Genomic DNA, 16,794 nt, shown 5'->3' with positions numbered 1-16,794 from the left:
GTAAGAAGAAGGGGAGATGGCACACAGGGTAAAAATGGCCTTGTCCCAACTTTTTTGGGATTTGTTGACATCATGAAATTTTGAATCAACATATTTTTCCTTTAAAATGATACATTCTCTCAGTTTAAACTTTTGATCTGTGATTTGTGTTCTATTATGAATAAAATATTAGATGTTGGCATCTCCACATCATTGCATTCAGTTTTTATTCACAATTTGTTTAGTGCCCCGGCTGGCCGGTCCATCCATTTTCTTTCACCCTGGTCCGTCAGTGGAGTCGGGAGGGTTGCTGATGCCTATCTCCAGCTAACGTTCCGGGCGAGAGGCGGGGTCACCCTGGACAGGTCGCCAGTCTGTCGCAGGGCAACACAGAGACACACAGGACAAACAACCATGCACACACACTCACACCTAGGGGCAATTTGGAGAGGCCAATTAACCTGACAGTCATGTTTTTGGACTGTGTGAGGAAACCAGAGTACCCGGAGAAAACCCACCATGCACAGGGAGGACATGCAAACTCCATGCAGAAAGACCAGGGCCGGGAATCGAACCCAGAACCTTCTTGCTGCAAGACAACAGCTCTACTAACTGCGTAGCCAGTTTGTACAATAAGACATATCTTGTGTATTGCTCCAGGAAAATGCAACCAAATCATGACCATGTAAAGCTAAGGGTTTTACTGTTTACCTCAAAAAGAAATGTAGACAATATTTAATCATTTCTGCTAGTTTTAATAGAATGTTCCACTCTGGCACCCGGCATAACCCAGGATGACGTCAGTTGGGCTTATTGTTCCTTCCTGAAAAAAAAGCACCTTAATCAATAAAATTAAAACACATCACAATTTTTTCCTTTTTACAAGCGATTGTTGTAAACTCAGTAAATTTGCCAAGCAACATCAGAAATAATTCAGTTTTTGAAACCTGTACAAGCTTTTAAGAAACCTGGAGAGGATGAAAGATTGCACTGTTTTGTTTTTTTCTTTGAGCAAAACTAACTCATTTAAGAGAATTTAGAGGTTTTTGAAGTGAGGGTTAGCAAACAGGTCAAAGGTGTTTACTGGAAAAAGTACAACAGACTTCTACTGTCTTTCAACAACTTAAATCTCAAAATCATTACAGCAGTTCATATCTGTTAGCACTGCTAGGAATCGCAGCAGAAGCGGATGCTTTCTGGTTTTAGCTGTAACTACAGTTGCTCTATTTAAATGAGAAGGTGGGAGGGGATACACCATCAAACGTTCTCAGTGCTGCTTGTTTTCTCTCCTCAGTTATGAGAAAAAGCATTTCTGACCAGAAGATGTTGCAATAATTGATGATCTATGATAAAATACTCAAATCTCCACGTAACTGAACAAAAGCAGCATGTCATGCTGCTAGAGTACATGATCTATTAGACTTACGTAAATTACAGGGAGCACAAAACCTTCCTTTGTAAGACCATTGACCTAGAGCCTCAGCACAAGTGAACTAGCTTACCAATCTAGATGCCTGAATAAGAAATTAGTAAAAAAGGTCAAAAAGTGGAAAACTGTGAAAGTTTAATGCTTGCTAAAGAATTGAAAAACACTGCAAACGTTCAATTTGACTTGTTTTGCATGGCTAAAATTATCTTTGTTGATGGGGCTAGTTTATGTCTACGTAGGAGACATAAACTAGCCCCACAAATTTCCCACATTATGTTGTAGGTAAGTACATAACGGCGTCACTGAAAGCCCAGCTTAAAAACTCAGCTCTCCATTTAACCCAAAAGGTTCTGACATCTTTAAAGAAACATCACAAACCTTTGTAGAATTTGATTGAGTTTTTGTCAGCTAGCAGCTGTATAACAGAATATTCCTCTTGTCCTGGATGCACTCCCGTTTTAAAACTTTTGTTTATCAGTTCTCCAAAGTAATGGCTCCAATTTCCATCACTGTCTGCTCCGAATCCAAACACATTGACCTAGGAAATCCCCCACACACGCACACACACACGCACACACACACGCACACGCACACGCACACACACACACACACACACACACACACACACACACACACACACACACACACACACACACACCCACATAGAATTTTAACATAGATCTCCCGTGTTCTTGTGTTTCTGTTGTTCCTTCATATGCCCACTGATGGTCTGATGATTCCAATTCTCTTTCATGTAGCTTCATCTCTTCTCTAACTTCATAATCTTCTCAATGGTAATAGTTGGATGAACTCACCTGATCGCAAACGTGAAGAGCAGCAACCAGAACCATAAAGCCGGTGGATGGATACGCCTTTTTCTTGCGCAGCCAGACTTCGTGAACATACCTCATGAAGGCTGGACTGATCACCATCACCTGTTAACAGCAGCCTTCAGATGCATTTCTTACAATGCCGAGAAGAAAAACTTTTGCTACGTTAATCACGATACTCACCAAGTCGTTGTTGGCTCGGATTTTGGGTTTTACTTGCACGTACGATCTGCTGGAAACGGAATGGCATGACAAAAAAAATTAACCAACTCTTATTTTTAAAGACTAAAGGAAACAGTGATATATACAAGAATCTGATAGTGCCTTAGTTTAGGGAAGAACACAAAGAATATACTTTCTCCTAATTAAGTTTATATGAACTCCGAGATAGGCATAAAACTGCTACTTTGTATTTTGAACAGCCTTATTTTGGATTTTCAATTTTTTTATGGAACCAAACATTTCATTAAACATCCAAGTGTTTGATCTCTAAAAATCTACTAAGATCTTAAACATTTTCACATTTCTTTTAAGTTTTGTTTGATATGTAGAGCATTTTAACAGCAACTGAAGGTAACAGTCACATGATTGTGCTATAAAATGGCACTATGCGCATGAAAAACACACAATGCCACTCCTTTACATAGAAAAATACACTACATGTCTGAAAAACTAAAAATATTTAAAGTATTTAAAATATTTCTTTCTGATACACATAAAAAAACTCCTTTGGAGCCACGCCTGTCTTTAAAAAACATCACAACCATATATCTATATCTATATCTTACTTTTACCAGCAGACAGGAAAGAGCAGACAGGAAAGATGACTCTTGAAAAGATAAAGATGGCAGATTTTTCTCATCACGCAGCAAAAGCAATCTCTCAGTGTGTGTGTATATTTATTACTGTTAGCCTTTACGGTCATGTGCTGTTCTTTTGCATGATATTTTGAATCTAATTTTGTAACGTACCACTCAGACTGTATAAAGAAAGTGCTTTAAAATAAAGTGCATCATTGTGAAATCACTTTTTTGCTAGTGGATCGCAAAGCAATTACTTTTGCTTAAGACTTTCAGAATCTTGCCTTGAAAGGACTTCTATTCGTAACCAGAGGTCGGAAGATAACATAGCTGAGGGCGTGGGCGGCTACGTCTCAGTTCTGACAGGAAACCTGCTGTGGTTTTTACTATTTTAGATGGTGGGGGGTTTGCCAGTCAGAAGTGGGGTTTGATATTCAGGTGTGAATGCATTTGTATTTTGACATCAATTTAACTTGACTTTTGAGGAGCCAAACACAGTCAGGTTCATTTGTATAGCAAATAAACCTGCTATACTTCAAAGTTCTTTACATCATAAAAACATGATAAACACATCATATAGTCGATGATTGTGAAAACCACCAACAGACAATACATTTTGTCTAGTAACATTGATGAAACCATCAATGCACATCAATTATGTTGGTCAATGTCCCAGTTATTATGACTCAAGAGCATCTATATGCAGATGGTTTTTAGCTTTGACTTGCAGCTTTCTGGAAGTTTGTTCCAGATTTGAGGTGCATAGAAGCTGAATGTTGCAGGGACACATCGACCTGTAACTGTAATTTGTCAGAGCGGTCAGTTAGCGTTTAAACAGGCCCGCCGTTGGAGCGTTTTTAATCTTTGCATAGGATACCGGGCTGTTAGATCTCCAAGGTTTCCCATGGTGCTATGCACTGACGCCTGGGTTTGTCCCCTTAAATTTATTCTCATGTCTTGATCACGTTTTCTTTTACATTGTTAAAAAAAATCTTTACAAACTTAAGTCATAGAGATGACTCCAAGTTTTGTGAGGAATTAGGCCAAATACAACCTATAATAATAAATATAATAATGTGTCCTTTTAGGGTGTAACTCACCTGCTGTAGAATCCCGTTGTGCGGGCCTTGATGAGCCATTCAATATCTTGTATTTTGAAGGGAAACAGCACAAGATGGGTGGAATCATCTAAATCCACAGCACTCTCTGGATACATGACATGATGAGTTGTTTTAGTGCCAACATCAGCCTCATAACCTCGGATTTCAGCATAGTTCATTCTAAACAGCACAAAAAGCCAAATTGGTTTGGTTTGGAAATGCTCTTTATTTTTTAGTTTCCTGTATGATGTAACAAAAACAACATTTACCTTATGATGGCATCGTTCATATCTATCAGACGTCCATAGCCCGATCCTTTCAGATTAACAGAATTCCCCACTACGGCACACGTTCTGATTCTGCCTGTGCTCGGTTTTCCAAAGGTGGGATTAGGCGGGAATATCTCAAAGAGCTTGTTAATTGTCGCTTTATAATAACTGAAGTCACGTTTTTCATCCTGTAGGCGCTGCCAAGATACATCAAACATTGGTTGGACGTTAGACCAGCATTCAAATGAGAACACAGCAGGTCTTTTTTATTGAACGCGTGACGGCTTACCGTCCACCATACGAAGGCTTCCTCAGAGATGTTGTTGTTCGCAGACAGAAAAGGCTCGACGCGACGGATGAACGGCAGAATGTCTCTAGAAAAACAGCCACACAAGCTTTGGTGTATGAGCTGCGGCCAGTCAGACTTCAGGAGAACTCCCGCGAAGGTTATAGCCAGTAGAAAAGCGAACAGCTTCGTTTGCAATTTCATCCTGGACATCAAGTTCTTGGACTTGTGAGGCATTTCGGTCTGTAGAGAATGCATGTTGAGCCGTAAATCTGCAGTTGTCATTGACAAAAGGCTCGTCTTGTGCACCAACTTTTGTTCTTTTAATTCAAAATGACTGAGGCAGAGGGGAAAGTTGAGTTGAACATGGTGTTAATAAAAAAGCTGAACTGAAAGTTTTTTGAGCACATGGCAGGGGAGGGGGAAGTGAGTACCAGGTGATACTAGTTCTGCAAGAATAAAAGTTGATTAGCAAGAAGTTAGGATGCACAGCCACAACGACACACAAGCAAAGGATTAGGGAACATTAGACAGAGATCATACAATATGCCAACACACGAGTGAAGCAACATACAACATAATGAGGCTGAAAATAAAAAAAACGAAATAAACACACAGCACACAATAGGGCCAATGAATGCAAGATGCTAGAAAAAAACAGAACAGAAAACAACAGTGGTCCACACTATGAAACAGAACCTACAATTCACTGGCACAACAGCTGTTAAATATGCTAAATAATTTCATTCCATAAAATAAAATTACTCACCATTGTAATCAGTCCAGCTCAGTCAGAGTTTCCCCATACCTGATGTAAGGAGAACGTCTGATGATATTTTACAAATGAGCAGCAACTAAATCATTCATAGGATGAGAGCTCACTGGATTCTATAGAGTAAACTTCATGAATATGTTGTTTCTTCCTTTGTCTCAGAATAGATCATGCTGCCTACACAGTGTTGGGAGGCGTGGTTTGGTGATGTGTTGCATCACTATAACTTCCGAATGAACAAGAAAGTTGCTTAGCACATGTAGCAACACGAAGTTTCAAACACAAGAAGTCAGTTCAGGATTTCCAAACATCTGGGACAATGCAATATTTTGTGTATGTTGTAAAAAAAGTAAAAGCCAGTATGTAAGGGGGAGAATATAGAACAACAGGCTGAGTAAATGTGGAACTTGTGCCTAAAGCAACGTAAACACTAAGGCTAACTGCTGGTTAGTTTGGATAAATTGAGATTCTAAAATCCCGGGCGGCTTCTAATACTTACATTTTTATAAAGCCATTTAAAAAAATCCAGACACCCTAAACATGGTGGCAGCTGACTTGATATTGTTTAGAAGCTCTCTACAGTCTTTGTCAATATTCTGCTTATGTCGAAAAACACAATTTGCAGTGTTTTCATTAAATAAGAGTAAATTAAAATCACACATAAATAAGCTAGTTCATGCGATAAGTCATTAAAATTACAGTAGCGACGGATGTAAACAGTTACATAAGATGTATTGATAATTCAGTCATGGCGCCAACGCTCATCATCTATCAACCATCAGAGACGTCGTGTCTTACTGAGGCGTCTGGGCGACAAGCCCCGCCTACTTTAGACTGGCTACGTTTGCTGCGTTTTGGGGAAACTGTAGTCTGTGATTTTACAGAAAAGCTTTTTGCAACGGTGTGAGAGCTCTGCTGGAGCCAGCTGCACATTGTCCAGAAAAAATAAAATAAACAGAGCAAACCATCATTCTTCTACTTCCTGTCGTCTTCTGTCGTTTCCGCTAGTAGAAGCATCTGGCTGTTTGGTCATATGACTCAAATGTGGGGAAAAAAAGTGTTTTGATTGCAGTTTTGCGAAATATAACCAGTTCCATAAGGCCGAAAAACCAGCTCAAACTAGCGCAAAAACCTTTTATTGAAAAACGTGAGTTTTTTCTAAATTGCCGTGTTTATCTTCGTAATATCAATTTGTACTTTTCTATAAAAATGCAGCTAGTATTTTCAAGTTAAACATCAGGTCATATTTTTTCATAGCTCAAATGATCAAATTGTACACTCAGAGATTTTTTAATTTGACAATTATTTTTACACGAAAATACCTCGAGGCGGGTTTTTTGCAGTCTGATACGTACCGTTTAGAGGTGGTCTCAAACAGCCCATAATGGCGTGTTGCTGTTCATCGGCCAGAGACCATGCAGCCGTTACCAAGGTCAAGGATGTCTATCCGCTGTCCAAGCCATCCTTCCCCGCATTGTTTCCCAGGGTATAAAGTTAGACATGCTTATTTCATACGGAAACATTTAGAACGCCGGACCAAAGTTTATTGGCTGTCCGTGTTTTTTCATCCCTTCAAATTGGTTTCCGAGTCCACAACAGAGCTCTAATGACCTCACCAAACAAATAGGTGTTTCAATACTAAACATCTATTACACTCTATATTTTCTGATTAGTTTTTTTTAACTTCTTTGGTTATAAAGGACTAGAACATTTTTCAGATGGATATATGACTTATATCCACTCTTAAGAAATTAATCTGACATGAAAAACTCTTAGACTAATTTTAGTCATCACGTGAGATTCATATCTGAGAAAAATGTTCTGTTGATTAAGTTACATATTGACTTAACCCACTGAGTCTAAATATAACTCAAATTGAGTAAAAAAAACAAAAAACTAGCGTAATTAAACTAATATTTCCAACACAGTCCATATCTATCAATGCATTTTTTTCCATCATGAAAATGGTAAAATTGAAAGTGTCGCTTGTAGAGAAACACGACAGGTTTTGCATAAGTAAAGGTATTTATTTTAAATAAAATACACTTACAAAGCAAATAAAAGCACAGTGGAGATTTACAGATACAGTTTGACTTCCCTATGATTCCGTTTTATCCTCAGCGTCACCTTGACATGCATCATTGTAGCCCTTTGAGCACTGCTGCAGACCAGGAAGAGCTTCGGATCTGTGTATGCTCTGACCCAACTTAAAAATAAGTTTTATTAAAACAACAGGTAAAAAAAAAAAAAGAACATAAGTAAATTGCTTTAAATTGACTTTCTTCAAATAAGGCTAACCTGTCAAGTTTAAAAAAAAAATAAAAACCATAAACCTAAGGAGAATGGTTTACAACATCACTTCAGCACACATGATTTCAATTGATGGCTGATTAACAGGGTTTTGCTGAATTGTAATCATCTGAATGGGGTGTGTTGAAGCAGGGGGAACATCTAAAACATGCAGGTCAGTGTGCCTTGAGGACCAGGGTTGGGAAACACTGGTCTACAATATTATTCAATCAAAAATAATCTAAATGTTTGAAAAAGCTTCAAAGTTTGCTTGTTTAAAGTGAGATGTGATCTAGCAGGCCTCAGGTTTGCATGTGGTGACAAAATATATTACTGTATTATTATAATAATCAGAGAATGAAAACTCACTATCACTGAACTAATCCTGACCTCTACAGTCCAAGACAAAAAGCTCACGAGCCTTTATAGAGTTTGATTGTTTTCCCATCAGCCAACCCCTGAATGATTTTATACTCGTGGGTTCCAGCGTGAGGTCCGGTTTTGAAGTTTTTGTCTTGAAGCGTTTCCCAGTAATGCCCCCAGCTCCCCTTATCGTCTGCTCCAAAACCAAACACATGGACCTGCAGGAGTAGGAACAAAAAACGACTTAGAATCAAGACAAAAAAATATCCATTCTTTGACAGATTTTGATTTAAAATCAGAGAACCGAACATGCACATCTGACAACAAGTGAGGCAGTGATGTCACTTCCTTCTCAATAAGAAATTGAAAAATCTTTATTGGTGAAACAGTAATCAAACCCTCTTACTGTTGACCAGCTTTTTGTGTGTTGCCACTGTTTCGTCATGTGATGTAATAACTTGTTCAACTTCAGGCTTTAGATCTCTATTTTATTTTATTTTATTTTTTTGCAGTTTAATAACTTAAAGCTTGAGGTTTTACTGACGACTACAGGAGAAGAAACAAATCCAGAAACTCCTACTTTTGCACTCAAGGTCAAATGCTTAACCCTTGTATGTCGAAATGCGGTCCAACTGACGCCACACTCGTAAAACCTGTATCATTTTCCATAGACCTCTACGTTTGCCTCAGTCCTCGCACGCCAACAGTGACTCGGCAATTTTTCCTGAACATCTCCTGTCTGACAGTGTTGGGCTCGGTGCCAAAATGAGCACCGAGTGCAACACAAGTGCAGCGTTGCTGCTTTTGCTACTCTTATGTCAAACTTTGTTTTATTTCAATCAATCGATCAAGCAATAAGTTTTATCTATAAAACTTTGGTGAGAGGAAGACAGAAGAAACTTTCATTTTTGCTAATCTCTGACCTTGTACCAGTTTCTGAATGCGTTGGAGAACGCTGTGCTTTTTAGAAGTGCCGTCATTTATCATAAAATGAAGCATACTGAAAAAGGCTTTCTCCAGGGAAGCCTTCTGAGCAAGCGGTGCTTTTTCAGTCCTTTTACAATTGTACGTTCATGAACTGTAACACTGAACATGCTAACTGGGATTTGTAGAAATTGAGCTCCTGGTTTTTGTTTTGCTATTCTACAGAACATTGACTTTTTGGAAAGACTGCTTTGACATTTGTGAATGATCCGTCGATTAGAAATAGACGTAAACCCTTGTTAGGTTAAAATAGCCTCTTTATGCTGATGTCTCTCTCACACTGGTATATTTCAGGAAAGAAACTTGACAAACGTTTCCTTTTGAACAGGGGTTCCTATCTGCTGATGCAGTGAACCACTAGGAACTCCTCATTTTTGCTCTCACACACTGTAGAACCACAAAGGAAGTACATTTTTATACACATCCAATAATAAACTGAAAAGGTTGTTGTCTCTTACTCTTTCAAGAGAAAAGACTTCTTTCCTTTTAGGAGAAAGACCAACTTACCTCATCACAAACGTGAAGTGTAAGAAGAAAAGTCATAAAACCAGTGGATGGATACAACCCCATCTTTTTCAGCCAGACCTCATGAGTATACTTCATAAAAGCTGGATTGACCACCAGCACCTGTTATCAAGAGTTTGCACAAATAGTCTTAAATTTTTGCAGGTCAATTTTTGTTGGTCATTTAATGTTTACATGTTCAAATTAATAACTTCTTCCATTCATTTATGCGGTACTCACCAAGTCTTTGTTGGCTTTTATTTTGGATTTTATTGGTGCGTAAGATCTGTTAAAAGCAGTGAGACGTGTCACTAAAAACACTCAGCAAAAATAGAAACAAACTAAATGAAAATGAAGTCGCACTTTAGATTCACAGCACATATGAAGCATATTTTAGGGTGGGAGTCAGCAAACTGCAGGCCTGTCATGATAACAAATTTTGCTGGACGACAAATTGTCCTAGAAGTTATTGCGATAAACGATAATATTGTTTTGAGAACATTCTCAAGTAATAAAATAGTAATGGCATGATAATGCAAGAACACATTCTCAAAGATTCTAATGAATATTTAATCATTAGAACTGAAAGATACTTTAAAAATCCCCTCAAAAATAAACAAAACAACAGAAACAACAGCATAAAATTACTTCAATAAATTTGTCCTTTAGAAAAAGATGCTAATTGAGACAAATGTTCCAGACGGAAGACTTTAGTCATCCAGTTTTGACTAGACCGAGAAAAGAGGGAAAAAAAAGATAAATCATTCAAATGGAAATTATTCAGTTGTTTTAATTTATTGTGCAATTGATTGATTTATTGATTTACTGCTACAGGCCTGGCTAACGTTATCCCAAACTAATCTTCTAGCTGGTTGCAAATATCTTGGTGTGCATTAATATTACAGAGTAGATATATCATCTGATCTGGCAAAGAAATATTGAGTCACTACTTCAGGACAAGAAACTAAGCAGAAACTTGGCAGAAACTAAAAACAACAAATGTGGAGAAACAGTCAAACAATATTATAAAGCATTTTAAAACATCAATGTTTGTTCTTCAGAAGAAGTAGAGCAAAAATTAGGGAAAAAAAGAGCCATTAGTTTAATTAGAATAATGTTTGAATCGCCTGTTAAAGAAAAATATGAGTCTTTTACTAGTAAAAAATTGAAAACTTGCTTGAATTTGCACTAAGCTTCCCTGAGTCAATTTCTGGAACTACTTTTGTTGCCGTGGCAGCCAGGAGTCTTTTTGGGACACGTCTTTACCAGCTCCGAACATCTTAAAACTACTTTTCCCCAATGTTTTTGCAAAATAGCTAAAGCTCAGACAGAGAGAATGTTTTAATATCTCTTTCTAAAACCTTGTTATAGATTTAAGTTGAGACTTTAACTAGGTCAATTATATGAAATGAACAGTGGGTGATCTAAGGGGTTGTAGCTCTGGCTGTATTTTCAATGTTGCTGCTGGAACAGCAACCTCTGGATGCTGAATACCAATACATGTCGCACAACCATGTATGTATTTCTCTAAACTTCACAATGATGTGCTACCTTAGAATTTATTCTGTTTTTTTATGTGTCATCATGTCAGTGCAGAGGCCCAAAAGTGAAAACCACTTCAACAAATCACTAAACACAACTACAGTTTTAGAAAACATGAAATTCTCAGTGGGAAACCTGAGACATTGTTGATTGGATAATTCCACTTTTGACCTTCAAAACTAGAAATAATTCTGTCATTTATTTGCTCTCTCAAAATATTCATGCATAGCGGTAGCTATTTTAGCATCACCGCTAGCATTCATATTTTCAACAAATGCGCTAAAGCCAGAATCATTTCCTGTTCTAAAGACAAATGTGGTTTTGTCCAATCAATGTCCAAGTGTTCCAACTTGGCTCTACCTCTTCTGTTTTGTTAACGTCGTTGTGTTTTCATAATTTGTAGTTGAACTCAGTTAATGTTGTCGTGTTTTTGAATATGTTGTGTTTTCCAATTTGTAGTTGTCTTTAGAAATGTGTTGATGTGGTTTGTCCTTCAGGGCAACCGTATGATAGGATAGGAAGAAAACAAAAAAACAGTGAATCGTGTTAATGGTTTATCTTTTGAACTATTTCTCACCTTCCATAGAAACCTGTTGTGAAGGCCTTGATGATCCACTCAATGTCATTTATCTTAAATGGAAACAGTACAAGATGAGTAGAGTTATCTAAATCCATGGCGCTCTCTGGGTACATGGCATGATGTGTTGTTTTGGTCCCCACGTCTTCTTCGTAGCCATTGACTGGACCAAAGTTCATTCTGAACAGCAGGGAGACAATTTATTTATAAATTAATGTTTGCTTTCCAGAAAAAAAAAGACAGAGAGAGAGAGAGAGACTTGCCTTATAATGGCTTCATGGGAATCTATTAGGCGCCCATAGCCGGAACCTTTTAAGTTCATAGAATTTCCCACCACAGCACAGCTTCTGACTCTGTCCGCCGTGGGTTTTCCAAATATGGGAATAGATGGGAATATTTCAAAAAGCCTCTTCTGTGTTAAGTTAAAGTAACCGAGGTCACGTAGCTCAAACTGAATGGCCTGAAAAACCCAAAACAACCCGAACACAAATCTGGTTGGACAAGTTCGTTTCCAGGAGTAAAAAAAAAAAAATTACACAATCTCACACCTTCATTATTAGAAAAGATACTTATAAAAAATAAAAAAGTCACAACTTACTCTCCACCAGGTGAAAGTTTCCACAGACAGGTTGGTCTTTGCAGACAAAAATGGCTCGATGTGACGCATAAACAGCAGATTGTCTTTGATTAAAGAGGGCGCCGAGGTTTGGGTCGCTGGAGAACTTCTGAAGTAGAACTTTAAGATTCCAACCACAGCCACGCTCAGCAGGAAAACCAACAGTTTCATTTTGAAAGTCATTCTGCATGTGCGATTTTTGTTCAGCCTGCAAAGAGTGTATGAGTAAAAAAAAAAAAAAAATTACAATTTTAAATAAAAAAAACATTAATTTTAGATTACATTTAAGGTAAGTCCTATGCTTCTGAAATTTCCCTAATAAAAGACATAACTTTTCAAAATTTTACCCAAAGTTAAAGAAACAACTTGCATGTCAATATGTACAACACATTCCTATAAGCTAAGTGAATAAACTTACAGGAGATTGGAAAATATAGTTGTTGTTAAGTTGATGGATTCTCCCAATGTATCACATGAGGAGGCAGGAGACGAGTCAAATAAAAATCCTTGCAGATTTAAAAGTATCCCCAGAACGTGGCAGGAGCTGGAGTTCAGCAGGCTAATCCAAATTAAGAGTATAGAATGAATGGACAACAAAACTAACAAAAAGCCGATGACCAGGTAGTCTGCATAACAGAGATGTCAAAGAGATCAGCAAAGAGGAAAATCTGACAGTCATTGAGCCTGGTCATATGAGGGTGAAAACAAAGAAACATGTGAGGGGATAGACCGGCAGAACAAGTAAAACTTGCAGATTTACTTGTATGTTTTACTTGCAGTAAACATGCAGTTTACTGCAAGTTTTACTCCAGTAAAACTGCAGTAAAAGCAATAAGCATAGTCTAATCAACACACCTACGAACATCAAGACGGAATAGATAGCAGGAAGTAAACAGAACCGTAGGTTAAAGAAATGGTGCAGAAAGACAGAAAATAAAACCTACATGTATGTCACATAACAATCATCCAAAAATAATGATGAATCACAGCAGCTGGTTTTTTTTTTACCCGTTACGGCCTCACAGCTCATTACTGATATAAATTTGTCATAAAAGTATTACTGACTACACTTTAAAAATGAGGTAACTTTATATTATTAAGGGTAAAGTTTAAACACTAATGATTTATTGGTTAATGTCAAGTTGTCATAGCAAAGACATTTTGAATAATGTCAACTTTGTATTAAAAGTGTCATAATTTATCGAATGACGCTTTATGACAATCATAAATATTCATGAAGGTTTATTCATGTTCATGAGAGGTGTTATCATGTTTATGACAGTGTCATGACAGTTTTATTCACCTCCCTTCATGAGTTGTTTTGACGCTGACATCTTCTTTGTGGCCTTGTATTGGTGCACCATTCATTCTAAACAGGACAGAGGGGAAATCTGACTAACTTTGGGAGTTTGCTTTTTTTCTTGTAATGCTTTTCTGAAACAGGGGCATTTACCTTATAATGACCTCTTGGAAATCTACAAGGCGTCCATAAGCCACTCCTCTCAGGTTGACGGAGTTTCCCACGACTGCACAAGTCCTGTATCTTATGTGTTTGGCTCTGGAAGTGGGTGGGAATATCTCAAACAGCTTCTGCACTGTTTATTTATAGCAGTTGAGGTCATGTTTCTCACGCTGTAGTTGCTGACATATATGAAGGTATGACAACTTACCTTCCACCAGCTAAATGCTTCCTCAGAAAGACTGACGTTTGCAGAGAGAAGCGGTTTGACAGAATACCTCAGGTGATGACTAAGCAATGCATTAACATCAGAAAACTCAGGCTCCAGTTCATGCAAGGACAGGTTTCTGTCTTCTAAGCTGGGACAGTTATTAAAATGTGACTTTAGCAGTAGCCCAACGGCAGCCGCACACAGCAGGAAAACCTTCGTCTCCCATTTGTTCATCTTGGAAGAGTTGCTCTCGTTGCTGCTGGAGCTTTTCCATCTGGAAAAGGTGAAACGCACAAGTCGGTTAACATTCCCAAACCCGGAGAGAAGCACGTGCGTTTCTGTACTTAGTCATAGGAAAAGCTTAAAACAGAAAAGTCAGCCAGCTTTCATGTGGTTCAACTTGTTTAATGAAAAATCTGTTCAAGCTAATAACCGGAGATGCCTTTCCCAGAGTTTCCCAACTAGCCTCTGAAAAGCTAAACCTCTTGCTAAAGCAGAGTACCTTGGATCAAATTCACTTTGTTTTTTGGAAAGCTGGGTCTAATTCACTAGCCGCACTTTAGTTTCATTACAACCAAATCTGCTGTATGAAAAAAAAGTAGCTGTGGTGTTTGAGCTTCCTGACCCAGATTCAGGAAGCTGCTCAGAGATTCAATTCAGTTCAATTCATTCCCAAAATATTTTATTGATCCAATAGGGAAATTAAATCCTGTTGCAACTCAAATAAATTCTTCAAAGAGAGGATTTTTTTCTTTCCATAATTTTCTTGGTTTAATGAAGAGTGCTTCTTTGCAACATCATCAGCCAGATTTCTTAATAAAGTTGTCTCTGATAACAACTCTTTCTCTCTGTCTCTGCTCCCACTGTCCACTTCTCCTACTTGACACAAGTATTTTACTGTTGTAGACAAAAGAATGCATCAAATCATCATTTTAGATGCAGTTACTCACTACTGAAGCAACAAAAAACTTTTCTGAACAAATTAAAAACATAAACAATGAAAAATACAAAGCAACAGAGATATTAGAAATGATCCCATGTTCAGCCTCGTACATCTGTCTCGCGTACTTTAAATAGAAGTGTTAGTCGGGTAATCTTAAAAAAAAAAGTTACTTAATGTGAAGACGTTCTGTAGAGTTCAAAGGTTTCTAGTTTTAATAAGTTTCTCCTTATGAATCTTTCCAAGGAAAAGAAAACTAGTCGTGGTCATATGGGTCAGTTTCCTCTGTAAAGTCAGATTCAGATTTTTTGTTGTTTTTAGGGTTTTGCACCAAACATACAAATAGCACAAACATACAATACATAGAGTATTTTTGTGCTAACAGCACTTTACAGTATGAGTCCAAGTTGTTTATCACTAAAATGTTTAGTGACAAATGAAGCGAATATCACTTCTTAAACTTTAGCAGTCATAAAAAGTGCAGTATTCCAAATTAGTGGTTGTCTCTAGAAATGGGCTCAGCTCTGTGAGAAGATGAATGCCGGTCAGGAGAAACTAGAGCAAATTTGGTTGCCTTCACATGTCCATCTTGACACACAGTATATTTGCATGTCCATTTGCATGGGTTACCTTGGCAACAATACCAACAACAGGCTTGTAGAAAGTGACCAGAGTCTCTCCAGCATCAGATCAGAGGAACAAATACATTTTGCACAGCGATTGGTTTGGTTTGGCCATGAGAAACTGCAGAGCTGCTGAGGGAAATTATTAGCAACATTAGTCATTTAGACTTAAATTAGCATCACCTGATTATCAACAAAAATAGCCAAATGGTTCTCAGACTCACTTATTGTTTATCAACACCTGTCTGATAAGGTTTAGATATTTAAATAATAATTGATGAACCAAGCTGGCAACACTTACTTATGCTGGGTGTGATGCAAATTTACTCCTTTTTTTTTTTTTAGCTCTATATCATCTTATAATGTTATTCCCTCATCAAAAACATGCATGATTCATGATTGTTTGGCAATGTCTTTAATCTCTCGTGGCAACCATTCAGCTGTGTAAATCAACTGGGTGGACCTAGCTCCGCCTTCAAGCCACAGCTCCTCCTTGCATTTTTGAAGCTTCTGAGCTTCCACATCACAGAGCAGCCCTCAAACCGCCCCCACTCAGCTCCTTCAGACTAGCAGTAGCAATTAGCAAACACCTGGTGGAACTGAGCCTCAGCTGAGCTCATTATAAAAGCTACAACTCAGAACTACGCTGGTAAAGGCCTTGTTAAAGGGTTAGTAGGAAGGGAGGAGTTTCCACCTTCAAGAAATCAAGTAACCATGTTAGGTTCAGCTTTTATAAAATAAAGCCACATAGATCAAATGTGACTCAAAAGAAATTTGGGTTCATAATTTAACACCTTTAAACTCTGGCTTCAGGAAGTCATCACAACATGGCTCCTCCATTAAACCTCCTATAATAAGCTCAGCAGATGTGCTGTTCCACCAGGTGTTTGCTAATTGCTGCTGGCTAGTCTGAAGGAGCTGAGTGGGGGAGCTGCAGGGGAAGGGCTGTAGTGTGAGACAGGAGCTCAGAAACTGCAGCTTTGAAGAAATGAATGACTGCCATGGGAAATTAAGAGATTTTTCAAACATGCAGATACATTTTAGATGAGGTAATAACATTGAATGATGTAAAGCTCAAAAAAGTAAACTTCACATAACACCGCCTCTTTAAGGGTTGGTCAAATATTAGAACTCACCACCAAGGTAAATAAATAGCAGTTCATCAACAAAAGTAGAGCCAAAGCAGTTCATGCTTACAAACATAACTATGAAGTCAACCTG

The 16,794-nt window shown here is 37.9% G+C and overlaps 2 protein-coding genes across 3 annotated transcripts; both read right to left on the bottom strand.

The window, feature by feature from the left end:
* Window positions 1–512: 512 nt before the first annotated feature.
* LOC103472018 (CMP-N-acetylneuraminate-beta-galactosamide-alpha-2,3-sialyltransferase 1-like) lies at window positions 513–5,588 on the bottom strand. Of its 2 annotated transcripts, none has more exons than XM_008421360.2 (8): window positions 5,463–5,588; window positions 4,697–4,936; window positions 4,408–4,604; window positions 4,139–4,318; window positions 2,422–2,470; window positions 2,224–2,343; window positions 1,787–1,946; window positions 513–802 (listed from the first exon to the last, which is right to left on the bottom strand). In XM_008421360.2, exons 1-8 carry the CDS (start codon window positions 5,463–5,465, stop codon window positions 780–782), a joined length of 972 nt encoding a protein of 323 aa, XP_008419582.1. In that variant the 5' UTR covers window positions 5,466–5,588; the 3' UTR covers window positions 513–779. The 2 variants fall into 2 exon arrangements, with proteins under 2 accessions (XP_008419582.1, XP_008419583.1); XM_008421361.2 differs by having other exon boundaries at window positions 2,422–2,467.
* Window positions 5,589–7,943: 2,355 nt separating this feature from the next.
* On the bottom strand, window positions 7,944–16,368 carry LOC103472017 (CMP-N-acetylneuraminate-beta-galactosamide-alpha-2,3-sialyltransferase 1-like). Its single transcript, XM_008421358.2, has 9 exons — window positions 13,794–16,368; window positions 13,644–13,709; window positions 12,759–12,899; window positions 12,323–12,548; window positions 11,988–12,184; window positions 11,725–11,904; window positions 9,846–9,891; window positions 9,609–9,728; window positions 7,944–8,335 (listed from the first exon to the last, which is right to left on the bottom strand). The coding sequence occupies exons 2-9, from the start codon at window positions 13,706–13,708 to the stop codon at window positions 8,168–8,170; spliced, it is 1,143 nt and encodes a 380-aa protein (XP_008419580.2). The 5' UTR covers window position 13,709; window positions 13,794–16,368; the 3' UTR covers window positions 7,944–8,167.
* Between the last annotated feature and the right edge of the window lie 426 nt (window positions 16,369–16,794).

This window comes from Poecilia reticulata, linkage group LG11, assembly GCF_000633615.1.
Source record: "Poecilia reticulata strain Guanapo linkage group LG11, Guppy_female_1.0+MT, whole genome shotgun sequence".
NCBI classification, from domain to species: domain Eukaryota; kingdom Metazoa; phylum Chordata; class Actinopteri; order Cyprinodontiformes; family Poeciliidae; genus Poecilia; species Poecilia reticulata.
This window is presented reverse-complemented; position numbering and strand designations above follow the sequence as displayed.

Excerpts from the sequence above, each read along its gene's own strand:
- LOC103472018 (XM_008421360.2), bottom strand. Across the intron at positions 2,471-4,138 it reads ACAACGGGATTCTACAGCAG|CAGATCGTACGTGCAAGTAA; the intron begins GTGAGTTACACC and ends TTCCGTTTCCAG. Across the intron at positions 2,344-2,421 it reads TCCGAGCCAACAACGACTTG|GTGATGGTGATCAGTCCAGC; the intron begins GTGAGTATCGTG and ends TGCTGTTAACAG.
- LOC103472017 (XM_008421358.2), bottom strand. The coding sequence starts at position 13,708 with ATGAATGGTGCACCAATACAAGGCCACAAAGAAGATGTCAGCGTCAAA. Across the intron at positions 12,185-12,322 it reads AAACTTTCACCTGGTGGAGA|GCCATTCAGTTTGAGCTACG; the intron begins GTAAGTTGTGAC and ends TGGGTTTTTCAG. Across the intron at positions 9,892-11,724 it reads ACAACAGGTTTCTATGGAAG|ATCTTACGCACCAATAAAAT; the intron begins GTGAGAAATAGT and ends TGCTTTTAACAG.